The sequence below is a fragment of the Cetorhinus maximus genome, unplaced genomic scaffold (genome assembly GCF_964194155.1).
Source record: "Cetorhinus maximus unplaced genomic scaffold, sCetMax3.hap1.1 HAP1_SCAFFOLD_4011, whole genome shotgun sequence".
NCBI classification, from domain to species: Eukaryota; Metazoa; Chordata; class Chondrichthyes; order Lamniformes; family Cetorhinidae; genus Cetorhinus; species Cetorhinus maximus.
In genome coordinates, this window is record NW_027599916.1 from 1 (window position 1) to 20,348 (window position 20,348).

The window sequence follows — 20,348 nt, forward strand, 5'->3', positions numbered from 1 at the left end:
TGTTTGATGGGGACGGTGTGTTTGATGGGGACGGTGTGTTTGATGGGGACGGTGTGTTTGATGGGGACGGTGTGTTTGATGGGGACGGTGTGTTTGATGGGGACGGTGTGTTTGATGGGGACGGTGTGTTTGATGGGGACGGTGTGTTTGATGGGGACGGTGTGTTTGATGGGGACGGTGTGTTTGATGGGGACGGTGTGTTTGATGGGGACGGTGTGTTTGATGGGGACGGTGTGTTTGATGGGGACGGTGTGTTTGATGGGGACGGTGTGTTTGATGGGGACGGTGTGTTTGATGGGGACGGTGTGTTTGATGGGGACGGTGTGTTTGATGGGGACGGTGTGTTTGATGGGGACGGTGTGTTTGATGGGGACGGTGTGTTTGATGGGGACGGTGTAGAGGGAGTGTTTCTGTTCTGGGCTCTGTACTCACGCTCTCTTGTCCTTTAGTTTAACCTCGCTGATCTGATCTTGTCGTTTCCGGTCCAGACATTTCTTCAGCTCTTTCTTCTCTCTGGAAGATTTGATTGGAATCGATTAATTGCCAACAGGGAGGGTGGGTCTGGAAATATGAAACAGGAAGCAAACACTGCTGGGGTCTGGGTGGATCGAGCTCTCCCCACCCAGCAGCTCCCCGAGGATATAGACATCCTGGGACTCGAGGGCAGAATCTATAGATTAGCGACAGACTCTTCAGGAGTGAGATTAGGAAACACTCGGACACTCAGAGGGTGGGGAGGAGTTTGGAAACTCTCTTCCCCCACACAGCGACTGATCCATTGTGAATTTTAAATCACAGAGACAGAGATTTTTGTCAACCAATGTTCCTAAGGAATTTAGGGCAAAGGATATATGGAGTTAGGTCAGGAATCAGCCATGATCTCATTGAATGGAACCACATGTTCAAGGGGCTGAATGGCCTCCTCCTGGTCCAGTGTTTCCTGATAATGAGCCAATTTATGCACAGCAAGATCCCACAAACCGCAATGTGATAATGACCCAGATCATCTGTTTTTAGTGATGTTGGGTGAGGGATAAATATTGGCCCCAGGACACCGGGGAGAACTCCCCCCTGCTCTTCTTCCAATAGAGTGGCCGTGGGATCTTTTACCCCCACCCGAGAGGGCAGACGGGGCCTCGGTTTAATGTCTCATCCTGAAAGACGGCACCTCCGACAGTGCGGCGCTCCCTCAGTACTGACCCTCCGACAGTGCGGCACTCCCTCAGCACTGACCCTCCGACAGTGCGGCGCTCTCTCAGCACTGACCCTCTGACAGTGCGGCGCTCCCTCAGTACTGACCCTCCGACAGTGCGGCGCTCCCTCAGCACTGACCCTCCGACAGTGCGGCGCTCCCTCAGTACTGACCCTCCGACAGTGCGGCACTCCCTCAGCACTGACCCTCCGACAGTGCGGCGCTCCCTCAGTACTGACCCTCCGACAATGCGGCGCTCCCTCAGCACTGACCCCGGGCAGCGCGACGGAGGGTGAACGCCGCCTCTTACCTGTCACACTGCTCTCGCAGTTTCTTCAGCTGGACAGCCTGACCCTCCAGTGTTACCTCCTTCAACTTCACCTGCAACTGATACAGACGGAGGGTTACCCCGGGTTAGAGGCGGCTGAACTGGGGAACGATGGGGCTGTCCCTGCTCCCTCTCCCCACCACCCGCAGCTCCCCTCCCCAGCGGCGATGCTCACCTGCAGGAGGTGGTCCTGTTTCTTTGCCTTCTCGATGTGGTGCTGGGCCTCCCTCAGCTCCAGGAGTTGTCTCATTTGCCTCTCTCTCAGTTCCGCCTGCTTCTCCGACGCCTCCTTCTCCAGTAGCACCAGCTGTCTGGCTGCGGGGTCCGTGCTCTGGGGCAAGCTGTGTGTGTGTGTGTGTGTGTGGGTGGGGTGGGGGGCAGGGGAGAGATGAGAACGGTGATGAACATCCACAAACCAGCCCAAACATACAACAAACCACAGCCTCACTCACTAAAGCAACCCCCGTCTCTCTCTCCCAGCTCCTGTCACCCCCTCGGGACGTCCCAGAGCCTTTCACACACAACGAAGGTCTTTATTTTTTGAAGTGTGGTCCCTGTTGTAATGTAGGAAACTCAGCAGCCCATTTACGCACAGCAAGATCCCACAAACAGCAATGTGATAATGACCCAGATCATCTGTTTTTAGTGATGTTGGGTGAGGGATAAATATTGGCCCCAGGACACCGGGGAGAACTCCCCCCTGCTCTTCTCCCAATAGTGGCCGTGGGATCTTTTACCCCCACCCGAGGGGGCAGACGGGGGCCCGGGTTTAATGTTCCCGCGCTCCGAGCTGTGTTATTCAGGGTCACTCACGTCCTCCTGCTGCCCGATCTGATGGCCCTGGTGAGCCGCGATTTATGACGGTGATTGTCACTCTGGAACTCGGCCAGTTTACTCTCCAGCTCCTTGCTCTGGGCCGAGATCTTCTTCAGATGTTTCCTCTTCAAATCTCTCAGCTCCTTGTGCTGTTTCCTCTGCAGCTTCACGTAGGGTTTTTGCTGTTTCAGCTCCTCGACTGGCTGCGCTGTGACCTCTGTCCGAAAGACAGAGCGAGAGAGAGAACCAGAGAGAGAGAAAGAGGCAGAGAGAGAGAGAGAGAGAGAGAGAGCGAGAGACAGAGAGAGAGCGACACAGAGAGACAGAGAGAGAGAGAGAGAGAGAGCGAGACAGAGAGGGAAGGAGGCAGAGGGCCAGAGAGAGAGAACGAGACACAGAGAACGAGACACAGAGAGAGAGAGAACGAGACACAGAGAGAGAGAGAACGAGACACAGAGAGAGAGAGAACGAGACACAGAGAGAGAGAGAACGAGACACAGAGAGAGAGAGAACGAGACACAGAGAGAGAGAGAACGAGACACAGAGAGAGAGAGAACGAGACACAGAGAGAGAGAGAACGAGACACAGAGAGAGAGAGAACGAGACACAGAGAGAGAGAACGAGACACAGAGAGAGAGAGAACGAGACACAGAGAGAGAGAGAACGAGACACAGAGAGAGAGAGAACGAGACACAGAGAGAGAGAGAACGAGACACAGAGAGAGAGAGAACGAGACACAGAGAGAGAGAGAGAACGAGACACAGAGAGAGAACGAGACACAGAGAGAGAGAGAGAACGAGACACAGAAAGAGAGAGAACGAGACACAGAAAGAGAGAGAACGAGACACAGAAAGAGAGAGAACGAGACACAGAAAGAGAGAGAACGAGACACAGAAAGAGAGAGAACGAGACACAGAGAGAGAGAGAACGAGACACAGAGAGAGAGAGAGAACGAGACACAGAGAGAGAGAGAGAACGAGACACAGAAAGAGAGAGAACGAGACACAGAAAGAGAGAGAACGAGACACAGAAAGAGAGAGAACGAGACACAGAAAGAGAGAGAACGAGACACAGAAAGAGAGAGAACGAGACACAGAAAGAGAGAGAACGAGACACAGAAAGAGAGAGAACGAGACACAGAGAGAGAGAGAACGAGACACAGAGAGAGAGAGAGAACGAGACACAGAGAGAGAGAGAGAACGAGACACAGAGAGAGAACGAGACACAGAGAGAGAACGAGACACAGAGAGAGAGAGAGAACGAGACACAGAGAGAGAGAACGAGACACAGAAAGAGAGAGAACGAGACACAGAAAGAGAGAGAACGAGACACAGAAAGAGAGAGAACGAGACACAGAAAGAGAGAGAACGAGACACAGAGAGAGAGAACGAGACACAGAGAGAGAGAGAGAACGAGACACAGAGAGAGAGAGAGAGAGAACGAGACACAGAGAGAGAGAGAGAGAACGAGACACAGAGAGAGAGAGAACGAGACACAGAGAGAGAGAGAGAACGAGACACAGAGAGAGAGAGAGAACGAGACACAGAGAGAGAGAGAACGAGACACAGAGAGAGAGAGAACGAGACACAGAGAGAGAGAGAACGAGACACAGAGAGAGAGAGAACGAGACACAGAGAGAGAGAGAACGAGACACAGAGAGAGAACGAGACACAGAGAGAGAACGAGACACAGAGAGAGAGAGAGAACGAGACACAGAAAGAGAGAGAACGAGACACAGAAAGAGAGAGAACGAGACACAGAAAGAGAGAGAACGAGACACAGAAAGAGAGAGAACGAGACACAGAAAGAGAGAGAACGAGACACAGAGAGAGAGAGAACGAGACACAGAGAGAGAGAGAACGAGACACAGAGAGAGAGAGAGAACGAGACACAGAAAGAGAGAGAACGAGACACAGAAAGAGAGAGAACGAGACACAGAAAGAGAGAGAACGAGACACAGAAAGAGAGAGAACGAGACACAGAGAGAGAGAGAACGAGACACAGAGAGAGAGAGAACGAGACACAGAGAGAGAGAGAACGAGACACAGAGAGAGAGAGAGAACGAGACACAGAGAGAGAGAGAGAACGAGACACAGAGAGAGAACGAGACACAGAGAGAGAACGAGACACAGAGAGAGAACGAGACACAGAGAGAGAGAGAGAACGAGACACAGAAAGAGAGAGAACGAGACACAGAAAGAGAGAGAACGAGACACAGAAAGAGAGAGAACGAGACACAGAAAGAGAGAGAACGAGACACAGAAAGAGAGAGAACGAGACACAGAGAGAGAGAACGAGACACAGAGAGAGAGAGAGAACGAGACACAGAGAGAGAGAGAGAGAGAACGAGACACAGAGAGAGAGAGAACGAGACACAGAGAGAGAGAGAACGAGAGACCGAGAGAGAGAGAACGAGAGACCGAGAGAGAGAGAACGAGAGACCGAGAGAGAGAGAACGAGAGACCGAGAGAGAGAGAACGAGAGACCGAGAGAGAACGAGACACAGAGAGAGAAAGTGAGCAGACAAGAGCAAGAGAGATGGAGCAAGAGGGGAGGGGCAAACACAGAGAGACACAGGGTCAGAAATGTACTACACACACCCCCCACCCCCCAACACACACACACACACACCCCCCCACCCCCCCACACACACACACACACACACCCCCCCCCACCCCCCCACACACACACACACACACCCCCCCCCACCCCCCAACACACACACACACACACCCCCCCACCCCCCAACACACACAATTCCCTCCCTCCAGATACCACTCCGCTCCCCTCAGCTCCTCGTCACTGGTCTCGGCACGGTACAGCTTTCTAGAGTGCAGGAGAGGGTTAGGAGAATGGTTGGAGGGATGAGAAACTTCAGCGAGGAGGACAGATCGGAGAAGTTGGGTCAGTTTTCCCTGGAGAGGAGGCGGCTGAGAGGAGACTCGATAGAAGTTTTCAAAATCATGAGGGGCCTGGACAGAGTCGACGGGGAGAAGCTGCTCCAGCTCAGAAACAGATCGAGAACCAGAGGGGACGGTTTTAACCTGATTTGTAAAAGGAGCCAACGCGAGGTGAGAAAAATCTCCCTCACACACACACAGCGAGCGGCTCGGGTCTGGGGTACGCGGCCTGGAAGTGTGGGTGGGGTGGAGGCAGGTTCAATCGAGGCATTCGAGGGGGGCGCTGGGTGATGGTTTGAACAGAAACAAGATGCAGGGGCACAGGGGGTGAAAAGGCAGGGCAATGGCGCTGGGTCAGAATGCTCGTTTGGAGAGCCGGGTGCAGACAGGATGGGCTGAATGGCCCTCCTTGGGTGCCTTCTGGGCCCAACGTCCGGTTGGTCGATGTCAGATTGGAGTCTGGGACCCATCGGTTTTCTTGTCTCGTCTCCTGTCCTCCTGCTTCACCGAAATTTGAACGGGTGTCACTCAGACACCATCTGTGCTCCCCGTTCGCTCCCTCGTCCGATAGTCCCCCCGCCGATCGCAGACCGACATTCCCGCTCTAAACCCTATTCCATCTCTTCCCCCCACCCCCCAAGTCCTGGCCAGGTCAGGACTGGTCAGTGACAGAGACGTTAACTCTGTTCCCCTCTCCGCACTGTCTCGTATTCCATTTCTGTTCTTATTTCAGGTCTCCAGCCGTGGTACTGCAGCATCTTTACAGGGGCAGAGGCCGGCTATTCGGCCGATCAGGTCTTCGCTCCCCCGCCTAGCCCCCATTCCCTTGCCCCCCTCTCCCTCTTTCACAGACAGCAGCCCCCCCCGCACAGAACTTGGCCTCTGCGGCCGGGGTCCCTGCTCCCGGCTGGGAGTCCCGGGCTGTCAGAGAGGGAGAGCGCGCGAGGGAAATGGTGGATAGCGCGACATCGGCCGAACGAGGCTCGGCGTCGCCCAGCGCAGACCCTCCCCGAGCCCGGAGGCCCCCCAGGGCCTGATTCAGGCCCGGGCTCGGGGCCTGCGCCCTTTGAACCCAGCCCCCTCTCGTAACCGTAGCGACAACACCCGCGCTCCAGCCCCACTCTCACCTGATAAAATACGAGGGATTAAATCGTCCAGGGCCCGGGAGTTTCCTGTAAACGGAAAAGAAAAAAAATACCATCGAAGGCTGCGTCGGTCAGTGCTGACACCCCACCACCCGGACCAAGAGGCCGAAATCCAGAAACAGGCCTCCTCCCAGGCCCCCAACACAAGGCCCACATCCCATCGAGTGTCACAAGACAGAATCAGGCCATTCGGCCCATCTGCTGGTGTTTCTGCCCCACATGAGCCTCCTCCACCCCCCCCTCCATCTCCCCCCATCCCCATATCCTTCTATTCCTTTCTCCCTCATGTGTTTATCCAGCTTCCCCCTTAAATGTATCGATACTATTCACCTCGACCACTCCCCGTGGGAGCGAGTCCCACATTCTCCCCACTCCCTGTGGGAGCGAGTCCCACATTCTCCCCACTCCCTGTGGGAGCGAGTCCCACATTCTCCCCACTCCCTGTGGGAGCGAGTCCCACATTCTCCCCACTCCCCGTGGGAGCGAGTCCCACATTCTCCCCACTCCCCGTGGGAGCGAGTCCCACATTCTCCCCACTCCCCGTGGGAGCGAGTCCCACATTCTCCCCACTCCCCGTGGGAGCGAGTCCCACATTCTCCCCACTCCCCGTGGGAGCGAGTCCCACATTCTCCCCACTCCCCGTGGGAGCGAGTCCCACATTCTCCCCACTCCCCGTGGGAGCGAGTCCCACATTCTCCCCACTCCCTGAGGGAGCGAGTCCCACATTCTCCCCACTCCCTGAGGGAGCGAGTCCCACATTCTCCCCACTCTCTGGGTGAAGGAGTTTCTCCTGAATTCCCCATCGGATTTATTAGTGACTGTCTTATATCGATGGGCCCCTAGCTCTGGTCTTCCCCCCCACCCCCCCCACCACCCCCCAACCCACACAAGGGGAAACATCTTCTCTACGTCGACCCTATCGAAACCCCCTCCATCATTTTAAAGAGCTCGATCAGGTTATCCCTTCGGCCTTCTCTTTTCAACATAGAAAAAACCACACAACTCTGTCCCTGTCTTCCTCACGCACCCCCTCTCGACGCCCAGAGGTATTGAGGGAAGACGACAAGAGCATCTTGGGAAGAAGGGAAAATGGAAGGAGGGAGGAACTCAGGAAAATTACAATCACCAGGGAAGTGGTACTGAGCAAATTGTTGGAGCTGTGGGCGGACAAATCCCTGGGTCCTGATGGACATCATCCTAGAGTCTTAAAAGAAGTGGCCAGTGAGATAGTTGATGCATTGGTTTTAATTTTCTAAAGTTCCCTGGATTCAGGGAAGACTTCATTAGGTTGGAAAATAGCAAATGTAACTCCTTTATTCAAAAAGGGAGGGAGACAGAAGGCGGGAAACTACAGGCCAGTTGGCCTAACATCTGTCACAGGGAAAATGTTAGAAGCTATTATTAAAGATGCTATAGCAGGGCACTTAGAAAAATTCATGGCAATCAGGCAAAGTCAGCATGGTTTTGTGAAAGGGAAATCATGTTTAACCAAATTATTGGAGTTCTTTGAAGGAGTCACATGCGCTGTGGATAAAGGGGAATGGGTGGATGTGCTGCATTTAGATTTCCAGAAGACATTTGATAAAGTGCCACATGAAAGATTATTACGAAAAATAAAAGCTCATGGTGTAGGGGGTAACATACATGGGGTAACATGGATAGGAGATTAGCTAATTAACAGGAAGCAGAGAGTAGGCATAAATGGGTCTCTTTCTGGTTGGTAGGATGTGACGAGTGGTGTACCACAGGGATCAGTGCTGGGGCCTCAACTTTTACAATTTATATAAATGATTTGGGTGAAGGGTTGGGTGGGATGGCTGCCAAATTTGCTGATGACACAAAGATAGGGAGGAAAGTAAATTGTGAAGAGGACATAAGGAGGCTACAAAGTGACAAAGGTAGGTTAAGTGAGTGGGCAAAGATCTGGCAAATGGAGTATAATGTGGGAAAATGTGACATTGTCCATTTTGGCAGGAAGAATAAATAAGAAGCTTATTATCTAAATGGTGAGAGATTGCAGAGCTCTGAGATTCAGAGGGATCTGGGTGTCCTAGTGCATGAATAGCAAAAGGCTAGTATGCAGATACAGCAAGTAATAAGGAAAGCTAATAGAATGCTATCGTCTATTGCGAGGGGGAATTGAATACAAAAGTAGGGAGGTTATGCTTCAGTTGTACAGGGCACTGGTGAGACCACATCTGGAGTATTATGTACAGTATTGGTCTCCTTATTTAAGGAAGGATGTAAATGCATTAGAAGCAGTTCAGAGAAGGTTTACTAGACTAATACCCGGAATGGGTGGGCTGTCTTATGAGGAGAGGCTGGACAGGTTAGGTTTGTATCCGCTGGAGTTTAGAAGAGTAAGAGGTGACCTGATTGAAACATACAAGATCCTGAGGGGTCTTGACAGGGTGGATGTGGAGAGGATGTTTCCTCTTGTGGGAGAATCTAGAACTAGGGGTCACTGTTTAAAAATAAGGGGTCACTCATTTAAGACAAAGATGAAGCGAAATTTTTTCTCTGAGAGTCGTGAGTCTCTGGAACTCACTTCCTCAGAAGGTTGAAGCAGAGTCTTTGAATATTTTTAAGGCAGGGGTAGATAGATTGTTGATTAACCAGGGGGTGAAAGGTTATCGGGGGGTGGGTGGGGATGTGGGGTTGAGGTTACAATCAGGTCAGCCACGATCTTATTGAATGGCGGAGCAGATTCGAGGGGCTGAGTGGCCACTCCTGCCCCTAATTCACATGCTCGTATGAGATCTGCCAGGAGTCGTGACACTGACCACTGTCCAGTCTAACACAGGAAGATAGGAGGCTATTCAATCCTTCATTCAATTCGATTGTCCATCTAAACTCCAACCACCCGCCTTGGTTCCATAACCCTTAATCCCCTCACTCAACAAAAATCCATCAGTCTCAGTTTCCCCATTTCCAATTGACCCCCACCAGACTCAACAGCTTTTTGGTGGGAGAGAGTGTTCCGGATTCCCACTGCCCTCTGTGTGATGAATGCTTCCTGACATCACCCTGAACGGCCTGGGTCAAATTTTAAGGTTCTGCCCCCTTGTTCTGGACTCCGCCCCCCCACCCCCACCAAGAGGAAACAGGGTCAATAGTTTCTGAAAAATTATTGAATCCTTTAATCATCTTAACCCCCTTAAGCAGGGCCCGGGAGAGAAGACTGGGCTCCGATGGTTACCTGCATTGGATTCACCGATGGAGGGGGTCAGGGAGGGTCTGGGTGCCAATGGGGTGGTGGAGCAGTTGTCCGACTTCTTCCTGGTGTCTTCCAAAGGCTTGGGGGATTCCGGACGCACCAAACTTACAGCCTGGGGAAGGAGGAGACAGATAGTGTGAGCGGGAGGAGGAGAGCGGGAGGAGGAGAGCGGGAGGAGGAGAGCGGGAGGAGGAGAGCGGGAGGAGAGCGGGAGAACGCAAGGAGGAGAGCGGGAGGAGGAGAGCGGGAGAGCGGGAGGAGGAGAGCGTGAGAGCGGGAGGTGGAGAGCGAGAGAGCGCAAGGAGGAGAGCGGGAGGAGGAGAGCGTGAGAGCGGGAGGTGGAGAGCGGGAGAGCGCAAGGAGGAGAGCGGGAGAGCGGGAGGTGGAGAGCGGGAGGTGGAGAGCGGGAGGGGGAGAGCGGGAGGGGGAGAGCGGGAGGGGGAGAGCGGGAGGGGGAGAGCGGGAGGGGGAGAGCGGGAGGGGGAGAGCGGGAGGGGGAGAGCGGGAGGGGGAGAGCGGGAGGGGGAGAGCGGGAGGGGGAGAGCGGGAGGGGGAGAGCGGGAGGCGGAGAGCGGGAGGCGGAGAGCGGGAGGCGGAGAGCGGGAGGCGGAGAGCGGGAGGCGGAGAGCGGGAGGCGGAGAGCGGGAGGCGGAGAGCGGGAGGCGGAGAGCGGGAGGCGGAGAGCGGGAGGCGGAGAGCGGGAGGCGGAGAGCGGGAGGCGGAGAGCGGGAGAGCGGGAGGCGGAGAGCGGGAGAGCGGGAGGCGGAGAGCGGGAGGCGGAGAGCGGGAGGCGGAGAGCGGGAGGCGGAGAGCGGGAGGCGGAGAGCGGGAGGCGGAGAGCGGGAGAGCGGGAGGCGGAGAGCGGGAGAGCGGGAGGCGGAGAGCGGGAGGCGGAGAGCGGGAGGCGGAGAGCGGGAGGCGGAGAGCGGGAGGCGGAGAGCGGGAGGCGGAGAGCGGGAGAGCGGGAGAGCGGGAGAGCGGGAGAGCGGGAGAGCGGGAGAGCGGGAAGAAGAGAGCGGGAGAGCGGGAGAGCGGGAGGAGGAGAGCGGGAGAGCGGGAGGTGGAGAGCGGGAGGCGGAGAGCGGGAGAGCGGGAGAGTGGGAAGAGGAGAGCAGGAGAGCGGGAGGTGGAGAGCTGGAGAGCGGGAGGAGGAGAGCGGGAGGAGGAGAGCGGGAGGAGGAGAGCGGGAGGTGGAGAGCGGGAGGTGGAGAGCGGGAGGTGGAGAGCGGGAGGCGGAGAGCGGGAGAGCGGGAACAGGAGAGCAGGAGAGCGGGAGGTGGAGAGCGGGAGAGCGGGAGGAGGAGAGCGGGCGGGAGGAGGCGAGCGGGCGAGCCAGCGAGTACAGGGATGACGGAGAGAGCGGAGGGGGTGGTTGGGGTGAAACAGTTGCCATTTAACCAAACCTCATCATCCTCTGTCAGAGAGACCAGCTGCTTTGATCGCTGCTCCATAAGACACACGTGTTTGATGGGATTATACAGAGCTTCAATATAGTCTGAGAGAGAAAAGACATCAGTTATTGAACAGCACGGGGTTAGATACAGAGTAAAGCTCCCTCTACACTGTCCCCATCAAACACTCCCAGGACAGGTACAGCACGGGGTTAGATACAGAGTAAAGCTCCCTCTACACCGTCCCCATCAAACACTCCCAGGACAGGTACAGCACGGGGTTAGATACAGAGTAAAGCTCCCTCTACACCATCCCCATCAAACACTCCCAGGACAGGTACAGCACGGGGTTAGATACAGAGTAAAGCTCCCTCTACACTGTCCCCATCAAACACTCCCAGGACAGGTACAGCACGGGGTTAGATACAGAGTAAAGCTCCCTCTACACCATCCCCATCAAACACTCCCAGGACAGGTACAGCATGGGGTTAGATACAGAGTAAAGCTCCCTCTACACTGTCCCCATCAAACACTCCCAGGACAAGTACAGCACGGGGTTAGATACAGAGTAAAGCTCCCTCTACACTGTCCCCATCAAACACTCCCAGGACAGGTACAGCACGGGGTTAGATACAGAGTAAAGCTCCCTCTACACTGTCCCCATCAAACACTCCCAGGACAGGTACAGCACGGGGTTAGATACAGAGTAAAGCTCCCTCTACACCGTCCCCATCAAACACTCCCAGGACAGGTACAGCACGGGGTTAGATACAGAGTTAATTCCCTCTACACTGTCCCCATCAAACACTCCCAGGGCAGGTACAGACTGAAGGAAAAGCTGAAATCCTTCCAGTATCCGTTAACGATCCCGAGGACATTTATTGTTTGATGGATCCCTGTTCGCAGTTCCATCGCGGTGAACAACAGGGAGTTCAGTACAGACCTGCATGGGTATCTGGAACATAGTCCTTCACTTCCGTATGGACAAAGAGAGCAGGCAGCAGAAGGGGCTGATTCAACTCATTCCTCAGACAGATGTAGTGATAACCTGGGAGAGACATAATGAAGGCGGCTGAGCGAGGGGTCAGACGGGTCAGTGACACACACACAGAGAGAGAAAGAATGGGAGAGTGAGGTGGGAGATAGAGACAAACATGTCACTGACCGCATGAACCAATCATTTCATTCCTCAGGGCCAACTCCAGTGTAATAGATAGGGCTGTGTGTTCCACTCCCTCCTCAGGCTTTCAATCCCACTCCAGTATCAGTGCAGAGGGAGCGTCGCACAACCCTACAACCCTCCCTATCTCTGTAACCTCCTCCAGCACCTACAACCCTATCTCTGTAACCTCCTCCAGCCCCTACAACGTTCCCTATCTCTGTAACCTCCTCCAGCCCCTACAACGCTCCCTATCTCTGTAACCTCCTCCAGCCCCTACAACCCTCCCTATCTCTGTAACCTCCTCCAGCACCTACAACCCTATCTCTGTAACCTCCTCCAGCCCCTACAACGCTCCCTATCTCTGTAACCTCCTCCAGCCCCTACAACCCTCCCTATCTCTGTAACCTCCTCCAGCCCGTACAGCCCTCCCTATCTCTGTAACCTCCTCCAGCCCCTACAACCCTCCCTATCTCTGTAACCTCCTCCAGCCCCTACACCCCTCCCTATCTCTGTAACCTCCTCCAGCTCCTACAACCCTCCCTATCTCTGTAACCTCCTCCAGCCCCCTACAACCCTCCCTATCTCTGTAACCTCCTCCAGCCCCTACTACCCTCCCTATCTCTGTAACCTCCTCCAGCCCCTACAACCCTCCCTATCTCTGTAACCTCCTCCAGCTCCTACAACCCTCCCTATCTCTGTAACCTCCTCCAGCTCCTACAACCCTCCCTATCTCTGTAACCTCCTCCAGCTCCTACAACCCTCCCTATCTCTGTAACCTCCTCCAGCTCCTACAACCCTCCCTATCTCTGTAACCTCCTCCAGCCCATACAACCCTCCCTATCTCTGTAACCTCCTCCAGCTCCTACAACCCTCCTTATCTCTGTAACCTCCTCCAGCCCCTACAACCCTCCCTATCTCTGTAACCTCCTCCAGCCCCTACAACCCTCCCTATCTCTGTAACCTCCTCCAGCCCCTACAACCCTCCCTATCTCTGTAACCTCCGCCAGCCCCTACAATCCTCCCTATCTCTGCAACCTCCTCCAGCCCCTACAACCCTCCCTATCTCTCTAACCTCCTCCAGCCCCTACAACCCTCCGAGATCTCTGCACTTCTCCAATTCCGGCCTCTTGACCATCCCCCGATTCCCATCGCTCCACCATTGGCGGCCGTGCCTTCAGCTGCCTGGGGGCCCTAAGCTCTGGAATTCCCTCCCTAAACCTCTCCGCCTCTCTCTCTCTCCCTCCCTCACTCCTAGGGACATTTCACTGTGTTGAAGGTGCTAGATAAATGCAAGTTGTATTTCTACAAGTCGCTGACATGGAAAAGAGTTGATGGAATTTGTTGATGTGGTTGACAGGGAGAAACTAAGATGGAAACAAGTCACCAACAGCACATACCAGGTCGGATAGCAGATACTGGGAGAACCCGATGGCCAACAAACTTAGCTCCTTCCTCAAACACGGCAATTCGTAACAAGGCCAGAGTTGGGAGAACAACCTGGGAAATACAGGATAGTTAATGTTCAATCAGATAGAGCACTCACCCTCCGACAGTGCGGCGCTCCCACAGCACTGACCCTCTGACAGCGCGGTGCTCCCTCAGCGCTGACCCTCCGACAGTGCGGCGCTCCCTCAGCGCTGACCCTCCGACAGTGCGGCGCTCCCTCAGCGCTGACCCTCCGACAGTGCGGCGCTCCCTCAGCGCTGACCCTCCGACAGTGCGGCGCTCCCTCAGCGCTGACCGTCCGACAGTGCGGCGCTCCCTCAGCGCTGACCCTCCGACAGTGCGGCGCTCCCTCAGCGCTGACCCTCCGACAGTGCGGCGCTCCCTCAGCGCTGACCCTCCGACAGTGCGGCGCTCCCTCAGCGCTGACCCTCCGACAGTGCGGCGCTCCCTCAGCACTGACCCTCCGACAGTGCGGCGCTCCCTCAGCACTGACCCTCCGACAGTGCGGCGCTCCCTCAGCACTGACCCTCCGACAGTGCGGCGCTCCCTCAGCACTGACCCTCCGACAGTGCGGCGCTCCCTCAGTCCTGACCCTGTGACAGTGCGGCGCTCCCTCAGTACTGACCCTGTGACAGTGCGGCGCTCCCTCAGTACTGACCCTGTGACAGTGCGGCGCTCCCTCAGTACTGACCCTGTGACAGTGCGGCGCTCCCTCAGTACTGACCCTGTGACAGTGCGGCGCTCCCTCAGCACTGACCCTCCGACAGTGCGGCGCTCCCTCAGCACTGACCCTCCGACAGTGCGGCGCTCCCTCAGCACTGACCCTCCGACAGTGCGGCGCGCTCTCTGACGTGGAATTACCTTTCTGAATATGAACTGCTCATCGTCCCAGACGGGGTTCAGCGAGTTCACCAGGGTCTTTGTACGAAATTTCCTTTTCGTGTCGACTGGGAGGCCAAACATGTCGACCTCCACGTACATCCCGACCTTCTTATCCGATAGGAACTGCCCTGAGATTATCTATCACAGCAAGAGGATTATAATCAGACAAACATAATACTGCCCCCAGCCAGTCCAGAGAAGAAAGTGCGGTGGATAGAGATATCATAGACGGGCTGAACGGCCCCCTCCTGTTCACCTGTAACAGGCTCGTGCAGCTGAATGACCTCTTTCTGTTTTCATCTAACAAGCCTGAGGGGGGGCTGAATGGCCTCCTCCTGTCCCTGTGTAACAGGCTCGAGGAGGGGCTGAATGGCCTCCTCCTGTTCCTGTGTAACAGGCTCGAGGAGGGGCTGAATGGCCTCCTCCTGTTCCTGTGTAATAGGCTTGAGAGGGGCTGAATGGCCTCCTCCTGTTCCTGTGTAACAAGCTCAAGAGGGGCTGAATGGCCTCCTCCTGTTCCTGTGTAACAGGCTCAAGAGGGGCTGAATGGCCTCCTCCTGTTCCTGTGTAACAGGCTCGAGGAGGGGGCTGAATGGCCTCCTCCAGTTCCTATGTAACAGGCTCGAGAGGGGCTGAATGGACTCCTCCTGTTCCTGTGTAACAGGCTCGAGGGGCTGAATGGCCTCCTCCTGTTCCTGTGTAACAGGCTCGAGGGGCTGAATGGCCTCCTCCTGTTCCCGTGTAACAGGCTCGAGGGGCTGAATGGCCTCCTCCTCTTCCTGTGTAACAGGCTCGAGGGGCTGAATAGCCTCCTCCTGTTCCTGTGTATCAGGCTCGAGGGGCTGAATGGCCTCCTCCTGTTCCTGTGTAACAGGCTCGAGAGGGGCTGAATGGCCTCCTCCTGTTCCCGTGTAACAGGCTCGAGGGGCTGAATGGCCTCCTCCTCTTCCTGTGTAACAGGCTCGAGGGGCTGAATGGCCTCCTCCTATTCCTGTGTAACAGGCTCAAGGAGCTGAACGACCTGTTCCTGTGTAACAGGCTCGAAAGGGGCTGAATGGCCTCCTCCTGTTCCTGTGTAACAGGCTCAAAAGGGGCTGAATGGCCTCCTCCTGTTCCTGTGTAACAGGCTCGAGAGGGGCTGAATGGGCTCCTCCTGTTCCTGTGTAACAGGCTCGAAAGGGGCTGAATGGCCTCCTCCTCTTCCTGTGTAACAGGCTCGAAAGGGGCTGAATGGCCTCCTCCTGTTCCTGTGTAACAGGCTCGAGGGGCTGAATGGCCTCCTCCTGTTCCTGTGTAACAGGCTCGAGGGGCTGAATGGCCTCCTCCTGTTCTCGTGTAACAGGCTCGAGGGGCTGAATGGCCTCCTCCTGTTCCTGTGTATCAGGCTCGAGGGGCTGAATGGCCTCCTCCTGTTCCTGTGTAACAGGCTCGAGAGGGGCTGAATGGCCTCCTCCTGTTCCCGTGTAACAGGCTCGAGGGGCTGAATGGCCTCCTCCTGTTCCTGTGTAACAGGCTCGAGGGGCTGAATGGCCTCCTCCTGTTCCCGTGTAACAGGCTCGAGGGGCTGAATGGCCTCCTCCTATTCCTGTGTAACAGGCTCGAGGAGCTGAACGACCTGTTCCTGTGTAACAGGCTCGAAAGGGGCTGAATGGCCTCCTCCTGTTCCTGTGTAACAGGCTCGAAAGGGGCTGAATGGCCTCCTCCTGTTCCTGTGTAACAGGCTCGAGAGGGGCTGAATGGGCTCCTCCTGTTCCTGTGTAACAGGCTCGAAAGGGGCTGAATGGCCTCCTCCTGTTCCTGTGTAACAGGCTCGAAAGGGGCTGAATGGCCTCCTGCTGTTCCTGTGGCGGGGGTTTAGCACTTTGGACTCCTCACCTTGATCGAGACAGTGTTAGCCACAATACCGTCCACTATATTCTCCGTGAAGGGGTCGAAATGTTTGTCCATTCTCCTCATAAACTCAGGCTTCAAAATGTACCCACTCCGGCCATTGTACTCAAACATGCCCATGTTCAGCTGCATGGCAAGATCTTAGAGGGAAGGGGGAAGGGAGGGAGAGTTAGCAACATCACCAATGGAGAACGGACCCTACACCCGCTCACATCCTATGTTAAGAGCAGACAACAGGGAGTTCCACTAATGAGGGAGTGCCGCACTGTCGGAGGGTCAGTGCTGAGGGAGTGCCGCACTGTCGGAGGGTCAGTGCTGAGGGAGCGCCGCACTGTTGGAGGGTCAGTGCTGAGGGAGTGCCGCACTGTCGGAGGGTCAGTACTGAGGGAGCGCCGCGCTGTTGGAGGGTCAGTGCTGAGGGAGCGCCGCACTGTCGGAGGGTCAGTGCTGAGGGAGCGCCGCGCTGTCGGAGGGTCAGTGCTGAGGGAGCGCCGCACTGTCGGAGGGTCAGTGCTGAGGGAGCGCCGCGCTGTCGGAGGGTCAGTGCTGAGGGAGCGCCGCACTGTCGGAGGGTCAGCGCTGAGGGAGCGCTGCGCTGTCGGAGGGTCAGTGCTGAGGGAGTGCCGCACTGTCGGAGGTGCCGTCTTTCAGGATGAGACATTAAACCGAGGCCCCGTCTGCCCTCTCGGGTGGGTGTAAAAGATCCCACGGCCACTATTGGAAGAAGAGCAGGGGGGAGTTCTCCCCGGTGTCCTGGGGCCGATATTTATCCCTCAATCAACATCACTAAAAACAGATGATCTGGGTCATTATCACATTGCTGTTTGTGGGATCTTGCTGTGCGTAAATTGGCTGCTGAGTTTCCTACATTACAACAGGGAGCACACTTCCAAAAAAAACAGTCCTTCCTTGTGTGTGAAACACTCTGGGACGTCCCGAGGGGGGGGTGAGAGGAGCTGGAGAGACGGGGGGGCGGGGGGGTGAGAGGAGTTGCTGGGATGGGGGGGGTCCTGCCACTCACCGAGGGTCTGAAAGTTCAGGGCCACCATCTGGCAGCCAGTGTTCCAGAAGACTTGGGGCATGTAGTTCGAGGAGTCGACCCTCGTGCCCTTGGGGTAAATCCGACTCAGCTGCTTCTTGTTGTATCTGTGGGGCTGCTCGTCAGGGACAAACACTGAAGACCACGCGTAGGCCCGAGGGGAAGGGGTGGGTGTCCGGAGATGGCTTCTCTGGTCATCCTCCCCCTACCCCGATCACCCCAAGCCCCCACGTCCAGCAGAGATGGCCATAACCGGCAGACACGGCTCCACGACCCTCGACCTCAAAGCCCCCCAACCCCACCTCGCCCACCAGCCTGGTGGCCTCCGTTCGCTCGACCCTGCCCCCTCTCCTCTTCTTCCCTACGCCCCCCCTTGGCCTCTTCCCCCCCCACTTCCCTCCGTCTCTCTCTCACTGTCCAGTACCTGCCTCCACTTCCAAACGCTCCCACCTCCCAGCTCCTTCCTCTCTCCCCCCCACACCGCCCCCCACTTGCCATCTCCCTCCCTCCCACCCCCACCCCACTGCGCTGGGCTAACTCTGCCTTTCTCGCTCCCTCTGGGGACGCTCGCCCTCCCATACCCCAAACCCCAACCCCAATCCCAACCCCCAACCCCAACCCAAACCCCAACCCCAAACCCCCAACCCCCAACCCCACCCCCCAACCCAAAGCCCCAACCCCCAACCTCAAACTCCCAACCCCAACCCCAACACCCCTAAACCCCAACCCCCAACCCAAATCCCCAACCCCACCCCCCAACCCAAATCCCCAAACCCCCAACCCCCAACCCCAACCCCCAACTTCAACCCCCAACCCCCAACCCCCAACCCCAAACACCCAACCCCAAACACCCAACCCCAAACACCCAACCCCAAACACCCAACCCCAAACACCCAACCCCAAACACCAAAACCCCAACCCCAAAACCCCAACCCCAAAACCCCAACCCCAAACCCCAACCACCAACACCAAACCCCAAACCCCAACCCGGCGAAAGACAACAAACCCCCCGCGGGTCTGGTGGGGTCAGCGACAGAATCGGACAAGGATACTCCACAAACTCAACCGGAGACTTGGTCAGTTGCTCCAGCCCCTTGGTCTCCACCATGGACGACATCTCAAAGTATTTGTTCCTCTCTGCGAGACAGGAAAGAGGAAGGAAGGAGAAAACTCAAGAGAGTGAGGCCTAGTCAAACAGGCTTGGGCAAGGGAGGCCGAATGAGAGCAGAAATAAGCCCCCCTCCCCCTCCTCCTCAGCCCATCCCCAGGGGCAGCACTGAGAGGGCAACTCTCGAGTAGACGAGTATGCAACAACAGCCCACGGGCCGATGGCCTCCTACTGCACTGTAAAGATTTTGTGATACTGCGATATTTATCTAGCGCCTTTCACCCAGTGAAACGTCCCCCAGGCGCTTCACAGGAAGGTCAATCAGACAGAATCTGACCCCGAGCCACATACGGAGATATTTAGGGACAGGGGACCAAAAGCTCGGTCAGAGAGGTCGGTTTAAGGAGCGTCTGACAGGAGGAGAGAGGAAGAGCGGCAGAGAGAGAGACGGAGAGGTTTAGTGAGGGGAATTCCAGAGCTCAGGGCCCCCCAGGCAGCTGAAGCCACGGCCGCCAATGGTGGAGCGATGGGAATCGGGGGATGGTCAAGAGGCCGGAATTGGAGGAGCCCAGAGATCTCGGAGGTTGTAGGGGCTGGAGGAGGTTACAGAGATAGGGAGGGTTGTAGGGGCTGGAGGAGGTTACAGAGATAGGGAGGGTTGTAGGGGCTGGAGGAGGTTACAGATATAGGGAGGGTTGTAGGGGCTGGAGGAGGTTACAGAGATAGGGAGGGTTGTAGAGGCTGGAGGAGGTTACTGAGATAGGAGGGTTGTAGGGGCTGGAGGAGGTTACAGAGATAGGGAGGGTTGTAGGGGCTGGAGGAGGTTACAGAGATAGGGAAGGTTGTAAGGGTTGAGGGGGTTACAGAGATGGGGAGGGTTGTAGGGGCTGGAGGAAGTTACAGAGATAGGGAGGGTTGTAGTGCTGGAGGAGGTTACAGAGATAGGGAGGGTTGTAGGGGCTGGAGGAGGTTACAGAGATAGGGAGTGTTGTAGGAACCGGAGGAGGTTTCAGAGACAGGGAGGGTTGTAGGGGCTGGAGGAGTATACAGAGATAGGGAGGGTTGTAGGGGCTGGAGGAGGTTACAGAGATAAGGAGCGTTGTAGGGGCTGGAGGAGGTTACAAAGATAGGGAGGGCTCTAGGGGCTGGAGGAGGTTACAGAGATAGCGAGGGTTGTAGGGGTTGGAGGGGGTTGCAGAGATGGGGAGGGTTGTAGGGCTGGAGGAGGTTACAGAGATAGGGAGGGTTGTAGGGGGCTGGAGGAGGTTACAGAGATAGGGAGGGTTGTAGGGGGCTGGAGGAGGTTACAGAGATAGGGAGGGCTGCAGGGGCTGGAGGAGGTTACAGAGATAGGGAGGGGTGTAGGGGCTGGAGGAGGTTACAGAGATAGGGAGGGCTGTAGGGGCTGGAGGAGGTTACAGAGATAGGGAGGGTGCTTAGTCACATGCCACAGCCTCAAGTGCCAGTCCCCATACTGGAGGCAAGCAATTCAACTGCATGGGGCATCACAAGCCTATTACATGCTGAGCAGCTGTGAGTGGCTGTCAGGAAGCAGTGAGGAGTGTGGATGACTTTCCCACTATCCCTCCGGCCCAGCCCCAGCACACAGGCAGAGTCCAAATGTGAAGAATATCACCGCCCCCCCACCAGTGTCACAGTCCAAGTTCCAAACCCTGAGGTTGGGGGGAGTGGGGGTGCAGTCAGTACCAAACTGGGGGGGGCCACACTCGGCCAGCGAATCAGTACAGACCCAGCTGGGAACTTACTGAAAGCTACCTCGAAGGTTTGAATTTCACGGGTTCCACGTAGTTCACCAGATTCGACATTTCCTC

The 20,348-nt window shown here is 56.1% G+C and overlaps 1 protein-coding gene across 1 annotated transcript; it reads right to left on the bottom strand.

The window, feature by feature from the left end:
- Positions 1 to 422: 422 nt before the first annotated feature.
- Positions 423 to 20,342, bottom strand: LOC144678315 (1-phosphatidylinositol 4,5-bisphosphate phosphodiesterase beta-1-like). The gene is made up of 14 exons (XM_078538137.1): positions 20,283 to 20,342; positions 18,461 to 18,545; positions 17,391 to 17,515; positions 16,355 to 16,509; positions 14,459 to 14,617; positions 13,549 to 13,648; positions 11,933 to 12,037; positions 11,002 to 11,093; positions 9,581 to 9,710; positions 6,364 to 6,408; positions 2,334 to 2,553; positions 1,696 to 1,861; positions 1,503 to 1,579; positions 423 to 513 (listed from the first exon to the last, which is right to left on the bottom strand). The coding sequence occupies exons 2-14, from the start codon at positions 18,523 to 18,525 to the stop codon at positions 429 to 431; spliced, it is 1,524 nt and encodes a 507-aa protein (XP_078394263.1). The 5' UTR covers positions 18,526 to 18,545; positions 20,283 to 20,342; the 3' UTR covers positions 423 to 428.
- Positions 20,343 to 20,348: the final 6 nt, after the last annotated feature.

Excerpts from the sequence above, each read along its gene's own strand:
- LOC144678315 (XM_078538137.1), bottom strand. The coding sequence starts at position 18,525 with ATGTCGTCCATGGTGGAGACCAAGGGGCTGGAGCAACTGACCAAGTCT. Across the intron at positions 2,554-6,363 it reads AATCCCTCGTATTTTATCAG|AGGTCACAGCGCAGCCAGTC; the intron begins GTGAGAGTGGGG and ends TCTTTCGGACAG. Across the intron at positions 1,862-2,333 it reads AGATCGGGCAGCAGGAGGAC|CTTGCCCCAGAGCACGGACC; the intron begins GTGAGTGACCCT and ends ACACACACACAG.